The sequence below is a fragment of the Neomonachus schauinslandi genome, chromosome 6, assembly GCF_002201575.2.
Source record: "Neomonachus schauinslandi chromosome 6, ASM220157v2, whole genome shotgun sequence".
NCBI lineage: Eukaryota > Metazoa > Chordata > Mammalia > Carnivora > Phocidae > Neomonachus > Neomonachus schauinslandi.
This window is the reverse complement of record NC_058408.1, coordinates 1,050,886-1,065,200: the sequence shown is the minus strand read 5'-3', so window position 1 is coordinate 1,065,200 and position 14,315 is coordinate 1,050,886. Positions and strand designations below refer to the sequence as shown.

General features: G+C 56.7%; 2 protein-coding genes across 3 annotated transcripts; one reads left to right on the top strand and one right to left on the bottom strand.

Annotated features, from left to right (window-relative positions):
* Positions 1-1,714: 1,714 nt before the first annotated feature.
* CKS1B (CDC28 protein kinase regulatory subunit 1B) lies at positions 1,715-4,812 on the bottom strand. Its single transcript, XM_021682164.1, has 3 exons — positions 4,680-4,812; positions 2,828-2,955; positions 1,715-2,230 (listed from the first exon to the last, which is right to left on the bottom strand). The coding sequence occupies exons 1-3, from the start codon at positions 4,736-4,738 to the stop codon at positions 2,178-2,180; spliced, it is 240 nt and encodes a 79-aa protein (XP_021537839.1). The 5' UTR covers positions 4,739-4,812; the 3' UTR covers positions 1,715-2,177.
* A 3,104-nt stretch (positions 4,813-7,916) lies between these two features.
* On the top strand, positions 7,917-14,315 carry SHC1 (SHC adaptor protein 1). 2 transcript variants are annotated; one of them, XM_021682166.2, is made up of 12 exons: positions 7,917-8,705; positions 9,307-9,377; positions 9,897-9,960; positions 10,087-10,206; positions 10,448-10,501; positions 10,675-10,726; positions 10,875-11,001; positions 11,731-11,929; positions 12,024-12,093; positions 12,177-12,308; positions 12,466-12,704; positions 13,446-14,315. In XM_021682166.2, the coding sequence occupies exons 1-12, from the start codon at positions 8,211-8,213 to the stop codon at positions 13,572-13,574; spliced, it is 1,752 nt and encodes a 583-aa protein (XP_021537841.1). In that variant the 5' UTR covers positions 7,917-8,210; the 3' UTR covers positions 13,575-14,315. The 2 variants fall into 2 exon arrangements, with proteins under 2 accessions (XP_021537841.1, XP_021537840.1); XM_021682165.2 differs by having other exon boundaries at positions 12,174-12,308.

The following is a 14,315-nucleotide window of genomic DNA, read 5'->3' as shown; positions in this document are numbered from 1 at the left end:
CTGGTCCCTAGACTGTTTTCTGTAGTAAACCTCTAAAATTCATTCATCACTTGGAGAACAGCTGAACCACACCCACCCTCATTTTACTCTCCTAAAACCCAAGATAGATGATGCTCATTTCACAGATGGGCAACAGGCTAAGAAAAGTCAAGAGATGCCACACAGCAACCACAAAACGCTAAAGTGAAAGGAAAAGCCAGGCTTCTAGACTATTCTTTTTCAAGTAATAAGCCCTGTGTGTTTTTTTCCAACAACCCCAAGATCAAGAGTTGCATGCTCTATGGACTGAGCCAGTCAGGTGCCCCTAAAAAAAATTTTTTTTTAAGATTTTATTTATTTGACAGAGAGAGAGGGAGAGAGCGAGCGCATAAGCAGGGCAAGTGGCAGGCAGAGGGAGAAGCAGGCTCCCCGCTAAGCAGGGAGGCTGATGTAGGGCTTGATCCCAGGACCTGGCATGACCACTGGAGCCGAGGCAGATGCCCAACTGAGCCACCAAGGTGCCCCCTAAAACATTCTTTTATTTTTAAAATTTTTATTTATTTGACAGAAAGAGCACAAACGGGGAAGGGGCAGGCAGAGGGAGAAGCAGACTTCCCGCTGAGCAGGGAGCCCCCCTTGGGGCTCGATCCCAGGACTCTGGGATCATGACCTGAGCCGAAGGCAGACGCCTAACCATCTGAGCCACCCAGGCGCCCTATTTTTATTTTTTTTTAAAGATTTGATATTTGACCACCCCTCCCACAAAAAAGCTCTGGTCCAATTCTTTATCAGTGGGTTCTCAAGCTTGAGTGGTCGCCAGAATCACCTGGAGAGCTTGTTAAAACACTGCTAGGCCCAATCCTCAGAGTTCCTGATTCAGTAGGTCTAAGGTAGAGTCCAATAATTTGCATTTCTAACAAGGGCCCAGTGATGGCGATGCTGCTGGATCAGGCACCACCACTGAACTACCGCCATAAGAAGAAATGGGTGGAAGACAGGGAAAAGCTTCATTTCCTTTATTTAGTACTACTGTTATTATCTCCACCCAACATGGGGCTGGAACTCTGCAACCCGGAGATCAAGAGTCTGCCCGCTCCACCAATTGAGCCAACCAGGGACACCCTGGAGAAATGTTTTCTTGAACAACTACAGCTTACACCTGTTTTCTCAAAGGTTAATACTCCAATTACCTGCATAAAAATGCTTGAAATTCCCACATCCAGGCCACACCCCAGACCAATTAAGGCAATATCGCTAAGGAATGACTTAGGCATCAGCACCAGCCACTTAAAAAACAGCACACGTTGTTGTGTCCCCCCCCCCCCCAACAGTTAACAGGCCACAGGTCTGCCAGAGCCTTAGGCTGGGCAGGAAGTGGGGCACAGGAGCACCCTCTGGCTGACAGCCTCCTCCCTTTACCCTCTTGTGCCCTTCAAATACCAGGACTGCGTTAAAGGCAGCATCCCTGACCGTAGGAAATGGTTAATTTGTTTTGATGAGATGATGTCTCTACATAACCTCTACCTCAGGCTAACAAGAGCAACATATATTTCAGAAGTTTGACAGAAAGTCTGCTTAAAGTAGATTAAAAACCAGTTACCTCAATGTTGAAATAAACCTCATTATCAGCAAAGAGCTGAACTTCATTATCTAACCGAAGGGAATATAATCAGAAACATGATACTGAGTGTAATGTTCACCCTGAGAAGGAAAAAAAACCTTTACAATTAAAGAATTAGATTATAAAAACTTCCTCTTTAATCAAGGCTTTTTAACATGGAACAGATTTCTTGAATAAAATGAAAACCTTCCAATATATTGAAATAAACCACCATACATACAACACCTGGCAAGAAACAAAACAAAACAGCAAGTTTACACAATCCCTGTAACAGCCACGGCCTTATTCTCAGATGCTTCCTCCACCTACCAAGTGTGTTCTGCTGGGTACAGAGATCAGCATGGTTTCTGGGGTGACACTCAGCTGAGGCTGCAGCCCGAAGAGCGCTCATCCGGCTGGGCCATGGTGCTGTCGGCTCTGCTCGAGCAAAGCAGTCAGCAGCACATTCAAACAGTGGACTGAACATCCTTTAAATATCAAAGTGAGAAACAAGAAGGCAACATAATGATGTTATCAGGAAGATGTTAGCAAGCAAGGACAGCTGTGTAAAGCTCGAGGCTGGAAGTGGCGGCCAGCTTCATTTCTTCGGCTTCTTGGGCAGTGGCCGTCGGAACAACAAGATGTGAGGTTCTGAAAGAGTGAGTGAAATCGAAGAGACACGCTCGCACTGGTCTCTGCACTTCCCAGATATCACCCACTCAGATCTTTATGACTAAATTAAGATTTAAGCATATGGCCTTAGAAGCAGACCCACAAGCTGGGCCTGTCTGCCAAGCCGAGAGCGGTTAGCCTCAGTTCCCTCGCTATGTTTGTACAGCCCCGGGGGGCCTTTATTAGTTTTGCCTGGCAGCTTGGGGTCTGGTGTCTTATCAAGAAATATACTTTCCTTGGCTTATTTGGAACACATCCAAGAATTCACTTTCTGATGGAGAATGATGCAGGGACCATAACCTCTACCAGGGTATATGTGGCCTTAAGAAAAAAAAGGGCACACTCAGACTGAACTAAAGATTAAAGGAGGTTTTTCAGGGACAGGTTGTCTCTGAACTTCCCAGATACTTTCCTTTTATTTATTTTTGGTCACTCCAGTTTTTCCAGATGGCTGGTGAGGAACCAATAAAGCACCCTTACCATCCCCCCCCATTTCTCTGGGTTATACGATCTCATCACTCTGTCTTTCCCTCAGTGAAGGAGCCCTCCATGGTTGCTTTCAGACATCGCACCAACCTGGTTCGTGGATCATGTAATGGACCCATCCCTGACTCTGCTGAACGCCAAGATTTCTCCATTCCGATTCAGACATCAGATGGGTTTTAGGGACCAGCTTGGCGATGTCCTTGGGCAACATGACATGCCTGTAAGAGAAACATGGAAAGATGGGGAGAATTCACATCAGTACAGGGTGCAGTATGAAGAGCTTGCATACAAAGCTGAGAGGAAAAAAAAGAAAAAAATCGGTTTCTGATGGTAGGGAGTTTATATAATCTATTGTGGGGTAGAGGCAGCTAGAAATAAAGGCCAGTTATGTAAATCCTCACCAAAGTATGTTAAAAAGCACACATTAATGACTAATGACTAACTCAAGTGAACAAGCACCTGTTTTCCTGCCTTCCTGGAGCTCAGTCTGCTGATTACTCTAGAATGGTATAAGGGCAGTCCCATAGCACACACAGTGTAAATAATTAAAAGTAATTTTGAAAAGGATTGGTTTTGCGAAGAAAGGCCTCTTATGGAGCGCTGTGTGGGAGAGCCGTCACAAAGGATGAAATGGAAATGTCTCACCCTCCAAAATCTACCCTCCATCTCATCTTCCTAACTTTGAAGAGTTGCCATGAGACTTCTTTTGGGAAGCCCCATGTTCTCCTAACCAAGGACGTCTCCTTTCATGGTAAAAAATTATTACTCTGACATGAATTGGGCTAATCCAGATAAACTCCATCGTGCTCAGTGAAAATATACTAGACGCTCTCTGTATTAGTAGCGGAGACTCTTCGCAAAGGCACAACTCTAGTCTAAATATGTGAAGATGGCTTACATTCAATGGACAAGCCCCCGGCACAGGGACGGCCTTCAATACCTAATCAGATCAGACACACAAACCCACCAACAAACCCTCGCAACCACCACCACCAAGACAGCACCGCCTCGACTTACAACTTCCTAACCCTGCAAAGAGGTGGTAAGCACAGAATTTAGTTAGCGCAGTTCAGACGTGGAAAAGAAAGCTAACGGGCCCACGGTCTCGTATGGGTCAGCACACACCGAGTCCCCGGGGCCCCGCACTCGGCTGGAAAAGGAACACGAGCCTGCAAAGTTTCCGTTCTATGTTCTCTAAGGTGGAAGGCGAGACACCCACCAGGCAGGCGGTGTGGGCGTCACACTGAACGCCTGGAATGCCGACTCGGGCAGAATCCCCGCTCCCCGCGATCTTCCGGCCTAGAATCGCGGCGCTGCATCTGCCAGACGCAAGCCCCGCGGCCAGTGCTATGCCCCACACCGGTCCCTGACCCCAGCACAGCCCCACCGCCTCCCCCGAAGCCCGGCAGGCTCTGCTCCGACTCTCGGGTCGGGGGCGGCAAGGGCCGTGGGCTGTGCCCGCGCTGCGGCGCAACTCCCGAGCCTGCGGCACCCCGACGCCGGATCAGACATCACCGGGGCATCTGGCAGGCCCCCGCCGTCTTTCCTCCAAGCCCTCCCCGCAACAAGCCCGCACGCCCACGCCCCCTTTCCGGGACTCCTCCAGCGCCGCTGCGGCCACCTCTTCGCAGCAGGCTCCCCAAGGCAAAGCTCGACATGCCGGGGGACGCTCAGAGAACGCTCCAGAACCCCGTCAGAGGGAGGGGGTCAGCCAGAACTCTAGCCACGCCCCCTCCGCCCGCTGCCCCGCTCCCGGCTGACTCGGAGTTCGGCGGGTCTGCGCGCCCCCGCGCCGCCAGGCCCTCGCGCATGCGCCCTGCGCTCCCCGCGATCGTCCCCGTCCGCGACCCGTGAGTCTCTCGCGCTTGCGTCGGTCCTGTCGATTCAGCCCTCACTTGTCAAAGTTCACGACCTCGTTATGGCCCCCTGCGCCGGCACTAACCGGTACTCGAACTCCTCGTCGTCATATTTGTCCGAATAGTAAATCTGTTTGTGCGACATGATCGCTCAGTCTGAGGACCGTCAGGCCCGCGCCGCCAACCTCCAAACAACTCCCAGCAGGACGCGCTCCCACCCACTTTGGCCTCGCTTTCAAACACGCCGCCCGCGCTTCCTATTGGTCCCTTTGATTTAAGGCGGGACAACTCCACCTTCAAGCCTCGGATTGGCTTAGAGTTCCTCCTCCTCGAGTCCTTATTGGAGTGTACTTCTTACGTTCGTCAAGGACTGGCGTAGGTAAAAAAATACGCCTCTAATTGGCTATCCCTGCCCCCGTGCGCGTTCTCGCGCTGCCATTGGCGGATTCGGGAAAGTGGGACGGCTGAAGGAGGGACGCTGAGGTAGAGGGTCAGGGGTTAGTGAGGCCGGAAGTGAGTGCAATAAAGTTTCTTCAAGGAGGTCAGGCCGGGGAGAAAGTTGGAACGGCCAGCTAAGGAGGCAGTGGCGTGATCCGGAACCAAATCGAGCCGCGGTGCGGTGCGGTGCGGAGACTCCATGAGGCCCTGGTGAGTTGGGTCTTCTCCCTCCCCTTAGGTGACCCACTCCTCCACCCCGGAACCCCTCTCCCGGGACCCTACTTCCGGTCTTCATTTGTAAGTCCCGCCCCCTGAGACCCCCTCCCCGGAAGTCCCACCCCCATCTTCAGGGGGCTCCCCGAACCCCGATTTGTTTTCTGGTTATTGTCCACGACCTCACCCTGCCGCCCAGCTTTCCTGGAAGTCCCACCCCGGACATGCTTCCACAAGCCCTACTGTAAGAAACCTGACGGTAGTTTTCCAATTCCCCGAGACCCCGCCTCCTGGCGACGGGTCCATCAAAAAGCCTATCTCCCAGAAGGCCAGAGCCCCGCCCCTCGGCGGACAGGCCGGGCGCGGGAGGCCACGCCTCCCCAGGGGCCCCGCCCGAGGCCCCGCCCCTTCCCTGACCACGTCGGGCCGTGCGGGGGGCCTCGCCGCCTGGAAGTCCCCGGAGCACGCGACCTAGGGGCCACGCCCCCTCGGGAACGTTCCGAGTGGGACCCGGGTCCCCTCCTCAGAAGCGCTGTCTTGGGTCCCCAAACCCCTTGCAGGCAGAGTTCCCTTTTCTCGCTTGGGCCTCGGGCCCAGCTCTCCCGAGCTCTCCTGCTCCGGCAGGTGGGAAGTCAAAGTGCCCCGCCGGGTTCTGAGCAGTGCGAGGGCCGAGGCAGCCCTCTACCTCCCCCTGCCCCTGCCAAGGGTGGGCCCGCTGGAAGGGGGCTGGACTTGGGGTTTGGCGCGAGACGGGGAGAGGGGCTTGCTCCTGGGTTCCCAACCCCGGAGTTTCCCTGCTCAGGACCGACTCCGCCCCCAGAGACAGCTGTAGGTCTCACACCTGCACCTCGGGACCTGGTAGGGCCATGGGTTTGTTGGCGTGTGACCTGCGGGTGCGACAGGGGCGAAAGTTCTCTGCTGCTAGAAAACGGTGGCTTGGCGTGGGTGGAGGGGACAGTGACCTTTTTGCTGTTTGATTTTTTTTTTTTTTTTGGAAGGGACTCCCCAGCCTCCACCGTTTCTTTGGCTCTTCTCCGCTCCCTAACCAGAGTTCTTGTCTGGGCATTCCTTCTGGTCCCGCTCGCCCAGCCTTCCCTTCTGGAAACATTCCCGAGGCTTTCGCCATTTCCTGCTACTTGCCTCCTCCTCCCTGCTGGGCCGAGAAGCCACGAGCAGCTTCTCCCCCACACCCAGCCACCCCGACTCACAGTAGGCAAGCTCCTTTCCTATGCAAATTTAAAGAGCCCGACTTCCTCTTTCTTTCCTTCCAAACGCCCACACCTGTTGGTTGTTCCCTGCCTCTGGACTGTGCGGGCTCCCGCAGGAGGAGGACGTCCTGGCCTGTGTGGGGAGGAGGGGGCGGTGCGAGGCCAGGGCAAAACCCCTTCCTCAATCTCTCTAGGCCTGAGGGCTGAAGGCCTGAGGAAATGGAGTGACGAAGACCAGGGGAAAGAGTTTAGCACAGTATCTAACACGATTTAAATGCTAGTATTATCAATGACTATAATTTGCATCTTTGTATCTTCTGGAGTTTAAGAATAGGTAATCCCAAAGTGATCGTGGGGATTGTATGTATCTTCTACTACTTTTTGTTTGGTGACTTTGCCCCTTCCTCCAAGGCCCCGTTTAGCAGAGCTGTGTCTGGGAGCCTCGTGTGGAGGGGATCGGTGGGGCTGTTCCCTGTGTCCAGCCCCAGCCCACCCCTGGCACCCTTGGCACAGATTTGTCTTCTGCCCCCTCTGTCCTTCGGTGGCCTGTAGCCCCCACTTCTCTTGGAGAATTGTTTCACTCTCCCATCTCCTCCAGCCAGACTCTGCCCCTGCTGTTGGGGGGCACTGTGCTCCATGGTGGACACCTGCACCTTCCCTAGCCACCACTGCGAGAGGAGGGGTATGAACCTGTCTGGCGGGTCAGAGCCCTGCCACCTCTCCACCCAGCCGCTCCTGACAGTTTGCTTTGCTGACTCGGCCTGTGGAAGGGGGCACAGAAGAGTGCTTGGCTGGGGGCCGCTGCTCCTTGGCATGGTGCATGCCGTGGTAGGGCACCATCAGCCTGTCTTCTGCCCCAGCTCCTGCCTGGTGCGCCACCCAGGTTGGACCTCGTTCCCTTTACTTCTCCAGCTTTGCTCTTCCTCTTGGCCCCTCTCTGCGTCCACTGGGACCACTTCCATCCTTTCCCCTTTTCTTAACCTCCTGTCCACAGCTGTGGTAGCTGAGGGTGCTAATGGCCCCAGACTCCCTGGGGCCACCCCCCGACTGTGTGGTGTTGCTAGGGGTGGCCTGGCCTGGCGGAGGGGGGCATTTGGTGTTCCACCAGGACAGGAAGGAGAGTGCTGAGCTCAGGGATCCCCTCCCTTTTCCACCCCCAGCTCCCTCTGTTTCCTCTCTCATTCCCCCTACCCTCCTGCAGCTTCCTGCTCCCTTTGGCCTGCCCATGTCCTGTGTGGATTGATCCAGACCTCCTCTTATTTCCCTCCTTTCCTTCTCATTCCTACATCCTTCCCTCCCACCCCCACTTTACTCCTCCCCAGATTACTGGTGGTTTGTCTGGGGGCGGGAGGGGGGGTGGTGCATGGAGAGCTCTATCCCTGCCAGAGTTCTAGGCTGGGGCTGTGGTGGGGGCTTAGCCCCTTACAGCCTGTGAGTCAGCACTGTCCTCGGGATTGGTCTCTGGCCTTAGCTCTCCGCCCCTGGGGAGGAGCCAGGCAGCTCTGGGTCCAGCCTGTTCTCTTCTCAGCCAGAGAAGAGGCTCCACGCTGGGCGGGGATGGGGCCTGAAACTATCTGGGTCTGAGCCGGGGGTGCTGGCGCTGGCGCCTCTTGTCCCTCACCCTCCCCAGGATCCTTGAGATCCCTGGGCCATAGAGGTCCGGTCAGACTAAGGGCCTGGGGATGCCCCCTGCCTGGCCCCCTTGCCCTGACTGGCAGGGGGGCCGGGCTGGGCAGCAGCCTCCCTCTCACAGCAGCCATGGATCTCCTGCCCCCCAAGCCCAAGTACAACCCACTTCGGAATGAGTCTCTGTCATCGCTGGAGGAGGGGGCTTCAGGGTCCACCCCACCGGAGGAGCTGGCTTCCCCATCGGCCTCGTCCCTGGGGCCCATCCTGCCACCTCTGCCTGGGGATGATAGTCCCACTACTCTGTGCTCCTTCTTCCCCCGGATGAGCAACCTGAAGCTGGCCAACCCAGCTGGGGGGCGCCCGGGGCCAAAGGGGGAGCCAGGAAGGGCAGCTGAGGATGGGGAGGGGATCGTAGGGGCGGCCATGCCAGACTCAGGCCCCCTGCCCCTCCTCCAGGACATGAACAAGCTGAGTGGAGGCGGCGGGCGCAGGACTCGGGTGGAAGGGGGCCAGCTGGGGGGCGAGGAGTGGACCCGCCACGGGAGCTTTGTCAATAAGCCCACGCGGGGCTGGCTGCATCCCAACGACAAAGTCATGGGACCCGGGGTTTCCTACCTGGTTCGGGTGAGTGAACATCCTCCCATTCCCTCCTCCCTCCTTCCTCCCCCCTCCTGGACCCCTCCGGTTCCTCTGCTCACTCCAGCCTTACCCGAGCCTCTTGTTTTCTGCTCTTCCCAACACCTCCCTTGGTTTCAGGGTCCTGTTTCTCATACCTTACTAGCTTCTTCGCTGCTTCTGCAGCCCCTCCCCTTCCAACTCTGCCTGGGCCCCTTCCTTCTTGTGACACCCCCCCCCCCACCATGCTTAGCACAAAGCCCAGCACATTGCAGGCCCTTAGTAAGTGTTGGAATGAGTGAGTCTTGATTGTGTCCCCCAGCCTCCTCCCTCTGGGGATATCACTCCACCCCCCTCCCGCCCCCCCACCCCCAGTGCCCGTCACTGCCCCCCACATTCTCCTCCCAGATGCCCGAGGCCCTCCTAGCTTGCCCTTTCCTCTGCTCCTTTTTCCTCTGATCTTGCACGTAGTGGGGTGTAGCCGCAGGCAGCCAGCAAAACTTCTTCGTCTTTACTCTTCCTTTAGGGAGCACATAGGGAAAAGGCCCGGGGCTCCTTGTGAAGGGGTGGGGGGAGGCGGCTGACTTGTCCCCCTCCATCCCTCCCTCAGTACATGGGCTGTGTGGAGGTTCTGCAGTCAATGCGTGCCTTGGACTTCAACACCCGCACCCAGGTCACCAGGTTAGTGGGGAGGGGGGCAGACGGGGGGAGTCCTGGATTATTGAGGGGAGCAGGGGAGTGGGTCTTGGTCGCTTGCTAGCCATGGCTTATCTTTAGGTAAAGGGGATTGAGAGAAAGTTAGGGGAGTGAGTCTAAGTCTGAATGAAAAGAGGCACCTCTGGTCTGGATCCTTCTTACTTATCCAGTCCTGTGAGTGGTGGGGGAGGTAGCAGAGCCAGCCGGCAGCTGGAGCCTGAGTATAGAACAGGGTGGGTGGAAGGTTGCTGCTGCCTTTGGGAAGGGAATGGGACATTTGGTAGCTGGAAGGGGGTGGGGCCAGACCCACTGAGGCCCTAACCCAATCAGCCAGGAAGTGGCCTCTCCGTGTCATCAAATATTAAAGGCCCTTAATTCAATCCACCACGACAAAGAGCCTGGAGTGCCCCTGGAGTCTGGCCTGGTCTTCCCCTCCCCCTGCCCTGTGGCAGCCCCAGCTGATTGGGAGGCAGGCTCTAGGTCTAAGGACCTCTTTCTCCCCAGGGAGGCCATCAGTCTGGTGTGTGAGGCTGTGCCTGGTGCCAAGGGGGCGACAAGGAGGAGAAAGGTACCTGGGGCCGATGGGGCTGGGTGTGCTGCTGGGAAATGTGGGGGAGCAGGCCAAAAGGCAGAGGGTGGGGGATTCCTGGTGTGGGGAACCCCCAGCTTCTGAGATCCTTGGGCCCTTCCCTAGCCCTGTAGCCGCCCGCTCAGTTCCATCCTGGGGAGGAGTAACCTGAAATTTGCGGGGATGCCAATCACTCTCACCGTATCCACCAGCAGCCTCAACCTTATGGCCGCAGACTGCAAACAGGTTGGTGGGGTTGGGTGAGGGGGCCAGAAACACTGTTGGGAGGGCTGAGCCAGGACCTGGTCACAGGGCCAGGAGCTAAGACAGGAAGGAAGGAGGAGCTTAGGAGGACCTGGGCTAAGAAGTCAAAAGGGTGGGACTGACACTCCAGGGCTGTGGGGCAGGGCTGGGGGTGCCCAGGTGCTGCAGGGCTGCCTGACCCATGCCGTTCCCTCCTTTCTCTGTTCCCTGCACTAACCCTCAGATCATCGCCAACCACCACATGCAGTCTATCTCGTTTGCGTCCGGTGGGGACCCGGTGAGTTGGGGAACAGGGCGGGGGGGTGGGAAGAGTAGGGGCCACACCAGCTGGAAAAGAGGGTGTGCTGGGATTGAAGTGGTGTCTGGAAAGGCCTGAGTTGTGTAGGGGTCAGGGGTGAGGTGGGCTGTAAAACTGAGCTAAGGGGCTGCTTCTGACCCTGCCCACCCCAGGACACAGCTGAGTACGTCGCCTATGTTGCCAAAGACCCGGTGAATCAGAGAGGTGAGGCGCGGTGGGGAGCGCTGGGTGGGGCCAGCTGTCCAAGAGGCAGGTGAGCAGGACCTGGGGAGCTAAGCAGGGGCTCCTGCCGGGAAGACGAGGGCCCCTGGCCGCGCCTCCTCCCAGCAGGCCGCCTCTGCTGTGCCCCCAGCCTGCCACATCCTGGAGTGTCCCGAAGGGCTCGCTCAGGATGTCATCAGCACCATCGGCCAGGCCTTCGAGTTGCGCTTCAAACAATACCTCAGGAACCCGCCCAAGCTGGTCACCCCTCATGACAGGTGAGCGGGTGCGGAGGGTGAGGGGCAGCTTCTGGGCCCCAGGCCCGAACGGAGAAAGCAGGTCTGCTCCACTGCTCACACTCGAGCCCAGAGAGGGTCGGGGGTGAAAATAACCTGTGTGCGTGTTTCCCACTTCCTGCTATTCTTGCGTTTCCTGTGGCTGTCAGGAAAGTCTGGCCAGGCCCTGTCTGCTGCAGGCGCGCTCTTCCTCTCGTGTGCCGGGCCACCGCGCTGCCGGCCTGTCTCTCTCTCTTACTCATTTCTCCATCCTTAGTTTTTCATTTTCCTGCCTGTAGGAGCCATCAAGAATTTGGGTGAGGGAGGATGTTTTTTTCCTGAAAGCTCTACCTTTCTTTCCCAGCTTAAGGCCGGTAGCCATTGAGTACTTAGAGGAGATTAAACTATTCTGGAGCACATCCCTTCTTGCCTCCTTGTGCTTCTCCTCCCTATTGGGAGATAGCATGATAATCGAGGGCATGAACTCTAAAATCAAATCTGATGTTACAACTCAGCTCCGCCAGCCTTTAATTGTGAAACCACAGGCAAATTTCTCCACCTCTGACCCTCATCTCTCTTCTATCACTGGGGAAGGAGGTAATAGCTACCTTGCAGGGCTCCCGGGAGGATGGAACGGCTGTTCTAGAAAACAGCCAGCCTCAGGCCCACCGTGCAGGAAGTGCCCGGCCCATGGCCACTGTCTGTGCCCTCCCTCCCTCCTGTTCCTCTCAGGATGGCTGGTTTTGATGGCTCAGCTTGGGATGAGGAGGAGGAAGAGCCACCTGACCACCAGTACTATAATGACTTCCCCGGGAAGGAACCCCCTCTTGGGGGAGTGGTGGACATGAGGCTTCGGGAAGGAGCCCCCCTGGGGGCTGCTCGACCCACTCCACCCATTGGCCAGACCCCCAGCCACCTGGGAGCAACGCTGGTAAGTTACTTGGATGGAGGTGGGCTGGGCCTGGGACCTGGGATGGGAGTGGCCGGTTTGGGCTTCTGGTCTCATCTTATTTTTGTCCCTGCAGCCGGTGGGGCAGCCTGTCGGGGGACACCCAGAAATTCGCAAACAGATGCCACCTCCACCACCCTGCCCAGGTGTGAAGGGAGTGGGGAGGTGTAGGGGCAGGGGTGCAGGAGGCAGGGCTGGGGTCACTGTGATGTCTCCCTTTCCTCAGCAGGTAAAGAGCTCTTTGATGATCCTTCCTATGTCAACGTCCAGAACCTAGACAAGGCCCGGCAAGCAGGGGGTGGGGCTGGGCCCCCCAATCCTGCCATCAATGGCAGCACGCCCCGAGACCTCTTTGACATGAGTGAGTGCTCCTCTCTCCTTTTCTGCATCTCCGTCTTTCTACTCGGGTCCTCCTCTTCTGCCCTGCTCTCTCCTTCCAGGCCTCCGCTCCCTGAAGGTCTGGGTCCTGGCCTGTGTTGTGCCAGCTGCCTCTCTTAGCCCCCTCTCTGAACCCCCAGAGCCCTTCGAAGATGCCCTTCGGGTGCCTCCGCCTGCCCAGGCAGTGGCCATGGCTGAGCAGCTCCGAGGGGAGCCCTGGTTCCACGGGAAGCTGAGCCGGCGGGAGGCTGAGGCTCTGTTGCAGCTCAACGGGGACTTCCTGGTGCGGGAGAGCACGACCACGCCAGGACAGTATGTGCTCACTGGCTTGCAGAGTGGGCAGCCCAAGCACCTGCTGCTGGTGGACCCAGAGGGCGTGGTGAGTGGAGCAGGGATGTGTGTTGGGGCGGGGGGGGGGCAGAAAGGGCTCCTGCATAGCCATGCGTCTCCCCTCGCTGCCTCCCACTTTCCCTGCTTGGCATGTGAATATGGGCACCCTTCCCAGCGGGATGGCGTCCTTCCCTTCTCATACCCCTGAGCCCGAGCTCTGTTCCTTTCAGTCCTCAATTCCCCAGCCCTGACTGCATCTGAGCTAGAAGGTGTTCAGCTTTCCTGAGCCCTTCTTCTGACAAACAAGGAAACCATCCTGGAGAGGTGGTGATGCCCAGTGTTGGATGGCTAGAGCCTAGAAACCCCAAGTCTCCTTTTCCAAGAGGAGCCAGGGACCTCCCCAGCATCTCCAGACTCAGGGCTCAGCTCGGCATCCTGTCGCCTATTTGCCCTGCCCCACTGTCCCTCCTAACTTTGGGCTCTTTTCTACAGCAACCCAAGCCTCCCTTCCCCATCTTTTTCGTAGTGTGTGTCCTTCTCTGAGACATGCCACCTTTTTCGGTCATGAGAGTAGATATCCCCCAGCTTCTCAGTTTCTGGGGCTGATGTCCTCTCTGCCCACTTCCAGAGCTAGCTGTGGATTTCCTTTCTAGAGAAGCCTCAGTGATCTGGACAGGCAGCACTCCCGTCGCGGTCTTTTTCTCCTTGCTCAACCCCCTTGAATATTCCAGTTTCTGTAGTCCTGGGGGCAGAGGTCTTACTTGATTCCTCACCTGAATTGACTCCTCAGGTTCGGACAAAGGATCACCGCTTTGAGAGTGTCAGCCACCTTATCAGCTACCATGTGGACAATCACTTGCCCATCATCTCTGCGGGCAGTGAACTCTGTCTACAGCAGCCCGTGGGGCGGAAGCTGTGATCCGTCTCAGTGCTTTCTCCCCGAAGGGGCCCTCCCACCCCTTCCACCCTATTCCTTGATTCTCAGGACCTCATTTGGGAGTGTTCTGTGGGCTTGGCCTCGCGTTGGAGCCAGGGATAGTGTGGACACAGTTCAGCATCCAGCTGAATGAGAGGGTTTGTCAGAAGCCTGGGGTAGAATCCTGTTTCTCCCCGAACCTTACCAAAGTATTACTGTACAGAGTGGCTCCCTTCCCTGGGCCTTTCCTGTGCCAATCTGATACCCCCTTCCCCAAGAAGGCGGGTGCTTGAGGCCTAGGCAGCGTGCCTCCTTGAAGTGAGAAAGGCCTAATGGGGCAATCACCTTTCCAGGGAAGGGGGAATGAATCACGCCTTTGGTCTACCCCTGGGCTCAGGGTACCCCAGACCCCTCTCAACAACACTCCCTCCCAGTGGTTAAACTTTGTGCCTTTGACCATCTCCTAGGTCTGAAGATATTTTATGCAAAGAGTTCTTGAGCCCCTGAGGTCGAGGGTGGGGGTGCTGACACCTACTTGGCTTCTGGGACCCTGTCCTCTCCTTGCTCAGCACCCCCTCCAATTTGGGTTGGGAGAACAGAGGCAGGAATGGCAGCTGTCCCCTCTCCCTGGGGATAGGCAACCCTTAGAGATTGCCTCAGAGCTCCCCTTCCTGGCCAGCGGGGGGATGGACCCCTCCCTTGTTCAGTGCCTCCTGGCGGGGGGGGGGGGGGGGGGCCCCCCCC